This window comes from Erinaceus europaeus, unplaced genomic scaffold (genome assembly GCF_950295315.1).
Source record: "Erinaceus europaeus unplaced genomic scaffold, mEriEur2.1 scaffold_276, whole genome shotgun sequence".
In the NCBI taxonomy this organism is placed as follows: Eukaryota; Metazoa; Chordata; class Mammalia; order Eulipotyphla; family Erinaceidae; genus Erinaceus; species Erinaceus europaeus.
The window spans coordinates 158,086-174,585 of record NW_026647267.1 but is presented as its reverse complement, the minus strand read 5'-3'; the positions used below and the strand labels follow the sequence as shown (position 1 = coordinate 174,585).

At 37.9% G+C, this 16,500-nt stretch overlaps 1 protein-coding gene across 7 annotated transcripts in view; it reads right to left on the bottom strand.

Annotated features, from left to right (window-relative positions):
- Positions 1 to 361: 361 nt before the first annotated feature.
- Positions 362 to 16,500, bottom strand: part of LOC103117547 (epidermal growth factor receptor kinase substrate 8) — a 133,630-nt gene continuing 117,491 nt past the window's right edge. For all 7 annotated transcript variants that reach the window (XM_060183889.1, XM_060183888.1, XM_060183893.1 and 4 more), the window contains 4 exons: positions 8,747 to 8,874; positions 3,026 to 3,134; positions 1,732 to 1,875; positions 362 to 418 (listed from right to left, as the gene is read on the bottom strand). In XM_060183889.1, coding sequence (XP_060039872.1) covers positions 377 to 418; positions 1,732 to 1,875; positions 3,026 to 3,134; positions 8,747 to 8,874 — 423 coding nt within the window. In that variant the 3' untranslated portion in view covers positions 362 to 376. The remainder of the gene's footprint in view (positions 419 to 1,731; positions 1,876 to 3,025; positions 3,135 to 8,746; positions 8,875 to 16,500) is intronic.

Here is a 16,500-nt window from a genome sequence, read left to right as displayed (position 1 = left end):
TTAACCCCTCTCAATTTCTCTCTGTCCTAACAAATTAAAAACATGATCATAGGAGGAAAAAAAAAGGTCACTGGGAGAGGTGAATTCATCATCCAGGCATAACTCTGGATATCTGTCCGTTATAGCTAAATGGGGGTATACTCTTATCAGCGATTCAGGCAAACATTCCAAATGTATACTTTTTAACACTGTCGAAGGCATTCAATCAAAACCTCTAGAGAAAGGAGCAAGAAGAATTGGCATTTACATACCAGAAAGCAGCCTACATTATGTCAGGTAACCAAAACTTACAATCAGAAAAGTAGGAAAGAAAACAGTATTACAGCTAAGACAAAAAAAAAAAATCACTTCAAATATTCACCAGAAGCAGAGTAAATCATACCTTGAATAACTCAAACTCCTTCTTTGGCATCAACAGCTAATGACAAATGATGAACATAAAATAAGTTCATAAAATATATGCACATCAGGCCAGTCAAATCATGAGCACAGCAAACAGAATGCCACCATTTAAAGTTATCAATCTATGCAAAGTGTATACTAATTTAGACATTTACTTGATTTATTCATGGGTTCTGAGAAGGACAAAGTCCCTTTGCATAAATGCTGGATCTCTTCTAGGCCTGAATGCCACTAAGGGGGAGAAGTAAATGGTTTTAGCAGTAAGAGGAGGGCCACAAGTCAAGACTTTTCACTGTATATTTTCTGTGGCTTCGACTCAACTTTATAATAGTATTCTGGGGTAAAATCTGTTTTTGATTCTGAGAATTAAAACAATTTCTGTCCTGGAAGTATAAGAAAGAAACCTCAGGAAAAGACCATCCATTCTGTTTTTGTTAGCAGATATGATTCTACAGGACTGTCATGTGTCAAAAGGCCCAAGATTTCACAGCAAGTGATGCAATATTAGAGTGGGTGAGACAAGCAGGTTCACTGAAACCCTGACAATGAGGCAAGTATTGCTCAGTGGTTAAGAAGAAAATATGACTCTGCCATTTAAAAAATGGATGAAACTAGGGTTTGTTTGGGGGGGAAAATGGGTTGGAACTTGAAGTGACTGTATTAAATATAAAGGCAATTAAAAGTAATAAACAACAACAATAATTGTAAGACTCACTTCAAACAATGATGGTTTCTGTAGGTACTGGAACTTTGGTGGTGAGGGGGAGAGTCTTATACACATAGAGGTAGAAAGCTATGCGTACAGTATTTTAAATGCAATGTCTTTATCAGTTAAAGGAGAACCTAGACTATCTACACTACACCATGGGTAGCTATTTCTAAAAAATAGTCAAGAGAGGAGAGAATTAATAGTCCCATGAAACACATGCTGACATGTGGTTGTAGAGAGTACAAAGCCAGGGCTGGCTGTTGGGAGGACATCTTTGCAGTGGGGCCGAAGGCTGGGGAGGAAGTGCTTGGTGGTCTCAGCTTCACCTGCTATACCAAGAGGAAACTAGTGAATGGCTAACAGAGAAGAGGAAGAAATACTATTTCTCCTAACATCTGAAATACTGGAGTTTGGGATGGAAATAACATTCAGAGAAAACAGTAACTTCTAGAAAACATTTTGGGCAATTTCCTCAAGTCTATCAGAAGCCACATGTCTTCTCATCACTGTCCAATTACATTAGAAAGGAATAGTGTCTCTCAAAACAATGAATAACCATAAAGTATTTCAACTCTATTTAGGAATGATACACTGAGAAAATGTGTTTAAATTTTGCATACCTGTATGGTATGCATGTAAGGAGGATCAGCACGCCCTAGTCCAGACTCTGGGGCTCTTACAATATCCAAAATGTTATTTGGCACAAATCCAGAGTCTCCACTTGCATTTCGAACTTTCCACCACTGCTTCCTATCATCAAGGATCTGTCATGATGCAGAAGAAAGGCATTAATTCTATACCAAATTACAGTCTTAATTATAGACCAATAAACTTTCTTCACTTCTAATAAATTGACTTAAAATTTGACATATTGTTGGCTGAATGATACTTAAGAATTATAATTACTGATACCAAAAAGGTAAAACTGTTGTGAATTTACCCTTAGTCCACATTATATCCCAAGAATATTTAATTATCCTCATTTTACTTTGAAATACTTTTTTTTTAAATTGCCATCAAGGTTTTTGCTGGGGCTCAGTGCTGGTAGGTATTACAAATCCACTGGTGGCCATCTCCTCCCCCCTTTTTTTTACTGGATAGGACAGAGATAAAATGAGAGGGAAGGGAGACATAGAGAGCAGGAGAGAAAGACAGACACCTGCAGACTTGCTTCATTGTTCCTGAAGTACCCCTGCAGATGGGAAGCAAGGGCTACAACCCAGGGCTTGAGCACAGTAACATGTGCACTTAACCAAGTGTGCCACACCCAGCCTCCATATTTGAAGTGCTTTTATGTGATTAATTCAATGCTCTTGGGTCTACTCTATCTTTGCCATAGAAAAGCAAAGTATGAAAAAAAAAAGTTTTACACTATTGTGACCATCCCACAAAGATAAAAAATGACAAATTCCGCTTTAAGAGCTTATTACTGATACTATATCATCACTGTCAGAATTTCACTTATTCCACATTCATTAATCCAGATGTATATATCTTTACACACACATACAGGACTATCCTCTGAAACATTAGCTCTCTCACAGATGACAACGGTGTGAGAATATTAACATAAATGAACTGTTTTCTCTTCCTAAAACATTATGGTGAATCTACATCTCAACTAATAATTATTCTTGATTAGGAAATGAAAAAAGTCTGGAAGAAGACAAAGTAAACAAAAAAATCAAATTTTCCTCTCTCTACAAAAAAAAAAAAAAAGATTAAACTCTAACCCATCCTAAATAGCTACCAGTAAGTATAAAAACATTTGTATGTTGTATTTTTAATAAAATGAAATACTGGTCATTACTTCTTCACCTCAGCATTACTGAGGAAGGTCATAGAAAATGACCACAAGAATAAAACTACACATTATTAACAATACCAAAAAAGAGAGTGTGTGAAAGTATTTACCTCTAAAATGTCATCCTTCTGAACAGAGAGCTCGCTATGGTTCCTTGCTGTGAACTCATACTTGGATTTGGCATATTTCTTGGGCTGTGGTATAGTCGGTTCATAATTTCTATAAAAAGAAACAAAAAATATTATTCTGCTATTTCTTTTTCAAGGCCAAAAGCAAAAGTAAAACATCAAGACAAGTCAATTCCTACCAGAAAAGATTCTGACAAATTTTCAGATTAACAAAATACAGTTAGAGGGGCTGGGTGGTAGCACACCTGGTTGAGTGCACATATTACAATGCACAAGAACCTGGGTTCAAGCCCCGGGTCCCCACCTACAGAGGAAAAGCTTCACGATTGGTGAAGTAGTTCTGCAGGTGTCTCTCTGTCCTCTCACTCTCTCTCTGTCATTCCCTTCCCTGTCAATTTCTTGCTGTCTCTATCCAATAAATAAATAGAGATAACAAAATATAGTTAGAGCAAAAATGAATAGTGTAAAATCATTAGGCTACTTGGTACTACCACAAATCTAGAATGAAAATATACTAATTTCCTATCTATTAAAACGCACACTAGCTATTGCACTGCTAGTTAGCATCTCTTCTGGAAAAGAACTAGACTATAAAGATCAATGATAGTACTTGTTACAAGCTGAAAGGAAGCAGAACTTCCTTAATGGTACTTTATGTGCCAATTTCACTACTTCAAGCAATGCCTCCAATTCACTAACCAAATGCATAATATGTAAAATATTAAGAGTATTAATTTAGTCAAGCTTTGTCCTGGTATCTAAATTACAAGTAAACACAGATTAAGAACAATTCTTCCTTCAAATGATTTAATTATACACTTCTTTGAGTATTGTCACATGTCTAATAGTCTTAGATTTACTTAGGACTTTCCTGAAAAATAAACTAAATATTTCCTTCTTTGTTAAGTGAGCATTTATAAACTTAACAACATAACTGAAACGTTCATGCATAACACTCTAAAACCTTATGATCAGCAATGCAACTTTCTTCCTTTTGATAATGTTAACTGAAATTCTGTTTCTATTTTGTTCCTTCTGTTCCCTCATCTTTTCCTCCATTTGCAAATTTCCATACCTAGATGTACAAGAGAAAAAGCAGAAGGAGTCTAAGCATATCCCTTTGGAATACTAAGGGATAGCATGGTCTTCAGGACAGCTGAGGACACAGTGTGGCCTGTTGTGATGATAGGTAGCTGGTACCTCTAGGGCACTCCAGGAGAAGAGGCTCATAAACAAACAAAATGACCTGTAAGTACAGTTCCTATTGTCTATCTTAGCTATTTTCAATAGAAAAAGAGAAAGCAAAATTAAGACAAATAACCATCATGTCATATAAATAATACACTTGACACAATATTCCATGACTTCACCCCGCCTTTAGTTTATATGACTACATAGTATGGAGATTTCACGGGGGAGGGGAGAGATGAAAGGGCTCAAATGACTTCAACAGTTTGAAAAAGTTGTTTCCATTTTCTAGCTTTCACTTTTCCCTCAGAGCCCAAATTTTTACGATCTGGAGCATAATCACTGCTATTAATAGAGTTGAGTGTGCTATAATAGAACAGACCATCTCCCCCAACATGTATCTGAATCAGTGGGTCTAAAAAGAAATATTTGCTATAGCGCCATTTGCTCGCTTAACCTGTCTGCTTTAGAAATAAGTTAACAGTACATACTTGTCCTTCAGAATTTATAAAATTGTATGGCTTCCTTTCCTTGCATTCTCTAAACATTTAAATATTACATTTACTGCAACTATTAGTCTGAAAAATCACACTTTGTAATTTATCAGATACACAAGTTGTTGGTTTTTTTTTTTTGAAGAGATCAGAATGTGTATGTATTATGTTCAGTGTCTGTTTCTGATTTGAATAACAGGCATGCACTTGATAAATAGTATACAGGGAGATAAACAATGATTTAAAGACTTCACTAAAATATTAATATTAGTCATTTTTTTAAGAACAGTAAACTTGGGAGCTTAGCAGTGGCACACCCGGTTAAGCATACACATGGTACTAAATGTAAGGACCTGTGCAAGGATCTGGGTTCACCTATAGGGGGACACCTCACAGGCAGTGAGGCAGGTCTGTAGGTGTAGATCTTTTTCTCTACCTGCTAACCCTTTCTCCATTCTTTTTCAATTTCTCTGTCTTATGCAATATAATAGAAAAAATGGCCACCAGGAGCAGTGGATTCGTAGTGCCAGCACCATGCTCAGCAATAACACTGGAGGTAAAAAAGAAAAAAAAAGGAAAAAAGGAAAGAAAAATAAAAAGAATAGTAAACTCTAATCTCTCAAGAGCATAGGTCGTTTATCTAGTGACAAGGTATTTCACTGGTGTGATTTTATTTCACATAACAACATTAAATATCACATGGCAGGAAGATGAATTTAAGGTTAATAATACTTATGAAGCAGAATCTAAAACAGTATCTCATAGGAATAGTATTTTCAGATAATAATCATGACACACTTTCTTAGCAACACAGAACATCAATGATCCAGGAATCAGCCTTCTAGCCCCTATGATCATAGGATGTCTGAGATTTGCCATCTACCCATATAACACTTCTCAGTGTATTGTCTGATGCTTTCTCTGACAATCAGATGATCTATAATCTATATCCTTGAATATTCCTTTGTGAAATGTTCTTTACTCCATTTCAGTAATTTTTTTCCTTATCAAAAAGTGAGGTAAACTTAAAAAAAAATATCACATTATTTTCTGGGGAAATAAAATAGCATCTTTAAAACTAATGTCCCAGGGGCACAGTGGTATATCTGGTAGAGCACACACATCAGCACCTCATGAAGACCCTCCTTCAAGCCCCCAGTGCCCACCTGCAGGGATTAAGCTTCAGGAGCAGTGAAACAGTGCTGTAGGTGTATCTCTTTATATCTCTTTCTCTGTCCCCCCCTCAATTTCTCTGTCTCAATCAAAGAGGGAGAAAAAGGCTTCTGGAAGGACTGGACTCCTTGTGTGGTGACCAAGCCCAGTGATAAGCCTGGTGGCAAAATAAGAACAATAATAATGTTCCCTAGGGTGAATAGAGATAACTAACCCAGTGGAGCATGTGCTTTGCCACATGCAAGAACTTGGGTTCGAGCCCCCAGCCACCATATGGGAGCAGTTGTATGAGAGAAGCATCATGAGTAGCAGAGCAGTACTTACTATGTTCTCTATCCTTTCCCTCTCTATGTTCCACTCTCTAGATGAAAATAAAGGCCAGGAACAGAGTGGTGGCACATCTGGATGAGTGCATACTTTATAGCACACAAGGGCCCCAGTTCAAGCCCGGAACCCCCACTGCAGGGAGGAAGCTTCATGCAGGGAGTGGTACTACAGGTGTCTGTCTGTCTGTCTCTCTCTCATTGAATAAATAGATCATTTAAAAGGAAATCCTTGTTCATAAGCAGAGAATAAATCCTCACCGGACTACAGTCTATCACAGTAGATTCAAGGACTGAAAAGGGAGCAGGAAGGACATCTAAGGGAGGTTGGGAACCCAAGTTTCTATGGTAGAATAAGAGGACTCTTTGCTTGAGGTTAAACTGTTCTGGTGCCCAGCTTGGGGACATGTGTAAATGCACCCTTCTGACAATAAAAATCTTGTCAATAAACATTTCCTCAATAAAGTGATATTAAAATTGAAAAAAATTGAGATGGGCAGAGTGCATTTATTTAATTGCATTGTTTCAAGCAAGTTGTGTCTGTCTACTCTGAAAGCAGGTGAGAAATATGGACATAACTAAATCAGGATGACAAAGATCCACTCACCTCCTTCTATAGAGGCCAAGGCCAATTTTTTTTTAATACTGGGGGGATTAGAGGCTTACAGTCCACAGTAAAATACAGTAGTTGGTACATGTCTAACATTTCTCAGTTTTCCATATAACACTCTCAGCCCTTCTAGGTCCTCCTCTGCCATCATGTTCCAGGACCTGAACACTCACCCCCCACCACAGAGTCCTTTACTTTGGTGCAATGTGAGGGCAGAGGACAGAGAGGTGGTGACTCTGGAATCTATGCCACTATGTCACTACGGGCTCATCTGATAAGCCAGTCAAATATACACAACATTTACTGAGTGGCCATAATGTGCTACACATGGCTCTGCAGTAGACTATGACAAATGTTTTCTATTATCAGTAGGTACTGGCACTGTGAACACATGTGGGGAATATACTCAACTACTTTTCCAGCTCCTCAATGAAAAAACCATCTCAATTTACTGGGATGATAAAAGAAAGAGAAAAGGTATGAATTAAAATTAAAATCCCAAAATGTATAGACTATTGGCATTAAAGATGGGGGGAAAAAGGAAAACAATAAAGTCTGTCATGACTTACTCAAGAACTCTTTAAACTTCAAAACTGATTTTCACCTGTAAAACTTATTTCATACGTTGTCATTTCCAAAATGTATTCTTCATGTGGACTTTCCTTTGTACTCAGTTTAGTATGCTGGTGGTACCCTTAGAGTATGAAATCTAGATTATTTTCACACACGTTACTTAAGTATTACATTATCTCTGTCAGCAGTCCTGACTATAATGCATTTAAAATCTATCTTTTTCAGATTCTATTAAGAAAAAAAGATGTAACAGAAATAAATCGCAAGCAGCACTTATGGTAAGACACTATGGAGTAGCAAAGCACTAGGGCAAGTTTGTTATCTCAGTTCATCTGAACAGTCTCACAACTCTTTGTTACCAGCATTTACTTCATCCTTTCTCCTCTGTGTGTGGGTTGACTTCTGTGTAAACTCACAGTAACCTAAAGACAAGATTAAAAGCCTGTACCAGTTCCCTTATTTCTCTCCATTTTAAGTTTTCCTCTCTGCCTATACTTGTGTTTTCTAACAGTGAACATCTCAGAAATAAATGAGATACAAAACTGGAAAACTAAAACATAAGTAGATGAGATGGTAAGAATGCTAAATAAGAAAATGACTCCATTTAAATATTTAGTTGAAATATTCCTACCTAAATAAAGTTTTGTTTTTTTAGGAGGGGGGACATAAAAATTAAAACTGCTTCTTAAAGCAATTAAATTACTCTAAAATTGCCACCAATATTATATCTGGGGCTTGGTGCCTGTACAAAGAATCCAAGATTCCGGATGGCCTTTTTCTCCCCTCTCTGTACAGAGAGAAACTGAGAAGATGGGAGAAAAGGGAAGGGAGAAAGAAGGAAAGATACCTACAGGAGTGTTTCACAGTTCAGTGAAGCTTCCTCCTACAGGTGGGGCCTGTGGCTTGAACCTGGGTCGGTTGCCTGCACATGGCAATGCATGTCTTCTGGGTGCACCACTGCCTTACCTCAAAACTGCTTATTTGAAAACTTATAGAGCTGGGAGGATCCTTATGGTACAGATAAACAGAAATTGGTACATTTGGCACCAATATGGCACAGATTAACAGACATTCAAATAAATCCTTTCTTCTTAGTTCCCAGATTTTGGTCAGAACCATCTTAAAAACGGAAAAGGAAATTATTCAATGGTATTTGCGTTGTGCAAATTACAGAATGGAAGTCCATTAACTTTTGCTCATCCAAGCCAGTTCTACAAAGGAGCAATGAAACTTTTGTCAAGCAGTTAGTAAATGGGTAACTTAAGGCAGTAGTGAAAAATACAGACATTATCATTTTTATTTACAGTAAAAAGGTAGCTATCCAAAATGCATGAAACATTACCTCTCTACATGGCGATTAGGAGTTGGCTTAAAAGCAACAGCAGTATCTGCCTGGTCCAGATGGGGTGCCCTGTAAGCGTTATTGAATGTGTATCCATCAGCTGGAGAATAGTCTGACATGCTGGAGTGCTAGAAGACAGAGGGGAGAATAAGGAGTCACTAGTACTATTTGATAGAATGAAAATTGAGGCAACCCCTATGGAAAACAGTATGGAGTGTTCTCTAACAAATAAAAATAGAAACACCTTATGATGCAGCAATACCATTCCTAGGCATATATCCAAAGAACATCACAATAGCACTTCAGTGGACATATGCACTCCTATGTTTGTAGCTGCATTATTCACAGTAGCCAAGGAGTGGAAGCAGCCTAAATGTCCACCAACAAATTACTAGATAGACAAGTTATGGTACATACACTCAATGAAGTACTACTTGCCAATTTAAAAAGATGATATATTCTTTAGAACAAAGTTGTTGGACATTAAGGTAACTGTGCTTAGTAAGAAAGTAAGAAGGTGAAATTCAATTACCGGGTGGTTTCACTCATGTTTGTGATACAGAGGACTGAAGCACATGAGCTTGTAAAAAAGAAAGAGGTATAAAATAAAGGGGGGGGGGAGTAGCCAACCTGTACCTAAGAGTTTATGAGAACTATGATGTTTAGTGCTGAGTGGGGAGCTTCTTAGAACTTCAGTGGCGGGACTGGTGTGGTACTATTCCAATGTATTCAATTTTTTACATTAGTTAACTAATTTATTTTTGGGTTGAGACAGACATTAAGAAGGAAGAGGAAGTGCTCATGACACTTCCCACTGCAGGTAGGGACCAGGGGATTGAACCTGGATCCTTGTGTATGGTAATATGTGGGCTCAACTGGATGTGTCACCACCTGGCCCTTCCCTTATAATCTTATAATCTTGAAAACAATTATTAACCACTAGCAAAATCTTTTTTAAAAAACCTAATGTAAATTTTAAATAAAATCTAAAAAACATAGGGAGAGAAACTGAAAACACACTTTTCTTTTTAAAACATCTTTTTTTTTTTGAAAGGTGCTTTTTAAAAATATTTTTAAACTTTATTTTTAATTTGATAGGACAGAGAGAAGTTGAGAGGGAAGAGAAACAGAGAGGGAGAAAGAGAGAGACACACCTACAGCACTGCTTTACCACTTTCCGCCTGCTGGTAGGGGCCAGGGGCTTGAACCCAGGTCCTTGTGCATGGTAACATAAGATGAGTCACTGCCCACCCCCAAGATGATTTTCTGAAGATGACATACAAATGGCCAATAGGTACATATTCACCATTACTATTATTATGGAAATGCATATCAAAACCATATGAAATAAAGGATCACCTTGAACTTGTTAGATTAGCTATTATAATGAAGACATAGCAAGGGCTGTTGAGGGAGTGGAGAAAAGGGAGCCCTGTTGGACTACTGGCCAGAATGAGAATTGGTATAGATGTTAAGACAAATATGAAATGTACTTAATTCTGTTTATCATTTCCCAGAGCACTAGATCATCAGGCAATGTTTTCACTCAAGACTTCAAGAGTGCTGTCACAAACTGCAGAAACCAACCGCACTTTTGGTCTTGCTTTGAACAGCCTACTGGCTGCTATGCAATCACTGTCTTCTGAGAGTGACTGAGAATATTGGGAGCGAGGAAGTGAAGGGAGGGAGAAAGGAATAATGACAAATGAGTAACTGCAGTGACTAGGAAACCTTGCATAAGGTTTCTGGTTTAGAGGAAGGAGCTCTATACCACTGCTGCCTTTCAGTTCTAAAGAAAACCCTCAGATCCTGTCATCCAAGTACTTACTACAGTAGCAATAAAGTATCATAAAGTCTTCTGGAGACGATGGCAATTCTTATGCATTTTATTTAATTCTTATGGCAATTCTTAGGCATTCTTGGCTTCTTTTGCAATGAAATCTTAAGATAAAAAATTACCTACCATTGCTAGCAGGCACTTTTTATTTTATTACTTAAATCTTCAAATAAGTACTTGAGTCATAAAATGGGAAACAATTCACAATAGAAAAAAACATTATAAAGACCGATTTGAATAATTCTTCTTTAAGTTATTCAGTGATAGCAAACTTGTATACTGAAAATCCAAAACACATTGCTCTCTCTCTTTAAATACAAATTGAAGAAAAACTAGAAAAGTGAATTTCAGAGACATGCATTAAGAACTGGATATATTTCCTTATTTAAGATACAAAGGCTGACTATAAAATAGAAATTTCTGATTTGAAAATAGCTGTTACGATAGCAACAGGAAGAGTAGAATAATTTTATGTTTGATTACATTTTCCTTCTATACAAGTTATGCTCTACAAGGAAAGAAAATTCATACTGATAAAAGTCTGAACTGTAAAGTACAAAAAGGACTGTGCGCTGGCCAGCTAGTGCCCAGAGTTATGAGGTCATTTTCTGAGTCACTCATGTAAAGGGAAGGGCAGTTACAGATTCACCTCTGCTCTTACACAGTCAGAGGGAAAAATATTACACTACAACAAACAAACAAACAAACTTATTTTCTTCTAGGGCCAGGTGGTGGTGCACCTGGTTGAGTGCACATGCTACAATGCTTAAAGACCTAGGTTTAAGTCCCCATTCCCCACCTGCAGGGGAAAGTTTTGAGAGTGGAGTAGTAGTGCTGCTATCACCTCCTTCCCTCTCGGTTTCTGGCTGTCTCTATCAAATAAATAAACATTAAAAAAAATCTATTTTTTTCCTGTAATTTTATGGTTATTGATGAAGGAATATAATTTATATAAATATGTCTCCTTAAAGGTGACAGTTTATTCTGGTTTGCTATTTACTCCTCCACATCATAAATACCTATAGTGGTCTGATAAAATTAACCAGAGAAATTAAGAAAATGAACTGGACTTTAAGGAGGAGTACTGTGTCTTCTCCACAGTTAAGACTCCATTCATGTAACTCTTCTGAGTTCTGGCTGTCCTATTCAAGTTTGGATATATTTTAAACAATGTTCAATTTCCTTTTCTGACCAAAAATAACATAAAAGTTATTCTTTAAAGAATTCTGAAGATGTAACATGTTCAACACCTTCAATCTGATTCCCAAACAAGTTCTTTACTTAGCACTTACTAAATATTAAAAAGATCAATTTTCGAGTAGGGGGAAGATGGCGGACTGAGAAGCTGCTAGGCTTGAGCTCTGATCACATCTTCTGGAAGCGGTAGGATTTTCTGCCTTTAGCAGGCCAGTCAATAAGGGGTCCTAGCGGTGACACCAAGGAGGTGACTATAACTTAATTTGGGTCAAGAATTAGAGTAGAGGTGGCACAGACTAGCGGGCGGGCTGCTACAGACTTCCCAGGCAGTGGCGCAAGGCGGGTGCGTCGGGCATTGTCCTTGGCCCGTGAAGGCGGCTCCTCCGCCGGTTGCAGAGCGCTGCTGGGCAGCCGGCAGAGGACCAGGAGGGAGCGCTGTAGCTCGGGGGCTTTCTCTTGGGAGTCTCTGGGGACCACCGCGACCCTGAGGGCGGATCTGAGGACATCCTTGAGTACAGCTCTCATTGGATCAAAAGGACTTGGAGCTAGTTTTCATCTTTGAGAAATCCTTTAAAAAAGCTTTGGGGGGGGGGGGCGGTTTCCCGGAAGATGGTGGACTGAGAAGCTGCTGGTGGCTGAACTCTGACCACATCTCCTGGAAACGGCAGGATTTTCTGCCTTTAGCAGGCCAGCCAAACAAGGGGTCCTAGCAGCAACACCAAGGAGGTGACTATAACTTAATTTGGGTTAAGAATTAGAGTAGGGAAAAAAGGGGGAAAAAAAAAAGGAAAAAAAATTTTTTTCTTCCTTTTAATTTTCAAGCATACCTCCTTCCCGCCCCCCCCCATAACCAGTCCTTTTCTTTACCAAATTCCTGTCCCACCACGGAGTATCATTAATTCTAAGTCTATACCCTTCTGAAACCTCTGGCCTTTTTTCTTTCTAAGTAGCCAACCCCCCCCCACCTCACCCCGCATAGCTAATAATTAAAAATAAATACATTTAAAAAAACCCTTTCCTTTCACTGCCCTTTTATGACTGTTCTTTTTCTTATCTTTTTCTTTTTCTCTCTCTTTCTTTCTTTCTTTTCTTTTTCTTTTTCTCATTCTTGTCATCCCTTCTTACTTAATCCTACAGCTTCCAAAGTCACAGCCCCCAGCCCCCACACCAACAAACAGTGTGCTTTTTTGAATTCACTGATACACATTTGGGAATTTTCTTTCACTGCTCTTAATTACAGCTCTTTTTCTTATCTTTTCCCTTTTCTCCCTCTTGTCCCTCTCTCTCTTTTTTTTTAATCTTGTCATACACTTCTTCCTTCTTCTTTGCCTGTCTGAATTTGTGAATTATTTTGGGGAAGAAATCTGACTCAGAGTGGACTCTCTATGTGTGTATCTCTGCTCTAGTTCCCTTTGCCCTCTTGTTACCCCTAGAATATACAGTGGATAGTAGATTTGCAAAACTGTCTATCCTTGCTATCCTCTCTTTCTTTTCTCTTTCTTCACTGGGATTTGGTTACTATTTTTTCACGGATTGGAGAAATTGTTTAGCTAACTGGTAGCAATTAAACTACTTCAATGCTTGCTTCAGTTGCTACTGTAATTCCTGAGGTTGGTGAGTGCAATTGTCATAAAGGTATTTAGTACAGGGTTACTTGTACTCAAGACACAACAACTGAGGAACAACAGAGCATAAAAAAAAAGAAACACATAAATCAAAAAAAGGGTAGATCAAAAACAAATAAAACTGCTACTCCAATGAATAAAGACAAGAGCCCAGAAGAAACTACAAACAAGCCAGAAGTAACCATAGATAAGTATGCAAGCAATAATAAACTTATTAATCACAGAAATGAAAACAACACTAGAGGAAAGGAATGGCAGTATTAGGGAAACAACAGTTGAGACCCCCAAGGAAAATACTGACTATCTTGAGGCAATTAGAGAACTGAAAGCTGAAATAGCTGTAATGAAGAAAGAAGCTGAGGCAAGGGAAAGCAGACTAACAGAAGCAGAAAACAGAATTAGTCAGAGAGGATGAGTTAGAGAAAACTAAGAAAGAGGTGAAAGAGCTTAAAAAGAGATTGAGAGACACTGAAAACAACAACAGAGACATATGCGATAATCTCAAAAGAAGTAACATTTGTATAATTGGCCTGCCAGAGGAAGAAAGAGAGGAAGGGGAAGCAAACATTCTAGAGGAAATAATAGAAGAAAACTTCCCAGACCTGAATAACAGAAAGGACATCAAGATTCAAGAGCCCCAGAGAGTCCCAAACAGAATCAACCCAGACCTGAAGACACCAAGACACATCATAGTCACAATGAGAAGAAGTAAGGATAAAGAAAGGATCCTAAAGGCTGCAAGAGAGAAACAAAAAGTCACATACAAGGGAAAACCCATAAGATTATCTGCAGACTTCTGCACTCAAACTCTAAAAGCCAGAAGGGAGTGGCAAGATATCTATCAAGCCCTGAATGAAAAAGGGTTTCAACCAAGGATAATACATCCTGCCAGACTTTCATTCAAACGAGATGGAGGGATCAAAACCTTCTTAGACAAACAACAGTTAAAGGAGGCAACCATCACCAAGCCAGCCCTGAAAGAGGTTCTAAAAGACCTCTTGTAAACAAGAACATCACTATAACACTTGCAATATATCAGAGCAAACAAAAAAATTTTTTAACAATGGCAATACAGTACATTAAATCCATAATATCAATAAACATCAATGGCTTAAACTCACCCATCAAAAGGCACAGGGTGGGGGGGTGGATCAGAAAACATAACCCAACCATATGCTGCTTGCAAGAATCCCATCTGTCACAAGATAAACACAGACTTAAAGTGAAAGGATGGAAAACTATCATACAGGCTAACGGACCACAAAAAAGGGCAGGAACAGCCATTCTCATCTCAGACACGATAGATTTTAAATTAAATAAAGTAATAAAATATAGGCAAGGACATTACATAATGATTAGAGGATCAATCAGCCAAGAAGACTTAACAATTATTAACATCTATGCACCCAATGAGGGACCATCTAAATACATTAAGCACCTACTGAAAGAATTTCAAAAATATATCAATAGTAATACAATAATAGTGGGAGACTTCAATACCCCACCCTCACACTTAGACAGATCAACAAAGCAGAAAACCAATAAAGATACAAGAGAATTGAATGAAGAGATCGACAGACTAGACCTCTTGGACATTTTCAGAGTCCTTCACCCCAAAAAACTGGAAAACACCTTCTTTTCAAATCCACATAACACATACTGAAGGATAGACCACATGTTAGGCCACAAAAACAGCATCAATAAATTCAAGAGCATTGAAATCATCCCAAGTATCTTCTCAGACCACAGTGGAGTAAAACTAACATTTAACAACAAACAGAAAATTATTAAAAGACACAGAATTTGGAAACTAAACAACATGCTCCTTAAGAACCACTGGGTCAGAGATTCACTCAAGCAGGAAATTCAAACGTTCCTGGAAAATAATGAAAATGAAGACACAACCTATCAAAATATTTGGGACACAGCTAAAGCAGTACTGAGAGGGAAACTTATAGCCATCAATCACATATTAAACACCAAGAAGAAGCTCAAATGAACGACCTTACTGCACACCTCAGGGACTTAGAGGAAGAGGGACAAAGGAACCCTAAAGCAACCAGAAGGACAGAAATCACTAAAGTTAGAGCAGAAATAAACAACATCGAAAATAAGAGAACCATACAAAAGATCAATGAAGCCAAATGTTGGTTCTTTGAAAGATTAAACAAAATTGACAAATCCCTAGCCAGACTCACCAAACAAAAAAGAGAGAAGACTCAAATTAATAGAATTGTAAACGATGGAGGAGATATTACAACTGACACCACAGAAATCCAGAGAATCATGCAAAACTTCTATAAAGAACTATATGCCACCAAGCTAGAGAATCTGGAAGAAATGGAACAATTCCTAGAAACATATGCCCTTCCAAAACTGAACCAAGAAGAACTACAAAATCTAAATGCACCAATCACAGACAAAGAAATTGAAACCGTTATTAAAAATCTCCCCAACAACAATAGTCCTGGACCAGATGGCTTCACAAACGAAATCTACAAAACTTTCAGGAAACAGTTAATACCCATACTTCTTAAGCTGTTCCATAAGATTGAAGAAACAGGAATACTCCCTTCCACCTTCTATGAAGCCAACATCACCCTGATACCAAAAGCTGATAGGGACAGAACAAAAAAGGAAAACTACAGACCAATATCTCTGATGAACATTGATACCAAAATATTAAACAAGTTCTTGGCAAACCGGATACAGCAACATATCAAAAAGATTGTTCATCATGACCAAGTGGGATTCATCCCAGGAATGCAAGGCTGGTTCAACATCCGTAAGTCAATCAATGTCATTCACCACATCAATAAAAGCAAAGCCAAAAACCACATGATTATCTCAATAGATGCAGAGAAAGCCTTTGACAAAATCCAACACCCATTCATGCTCAAAACTCTACAAAAAATGGGAATAGATGGGAAATTCCTCAAGATAGTGGAGTCTATATATAGCAAACCTACAGCCAACATCATACTCAATGGACAGAAGCTGAAAGCATTCCCCCTCAGATGGGGGACAAGACAGGGTTGTCCACTGTCACCATTACTCTTCAACATAGTATTGGAAGTTCTTGCCATAGCAATCAG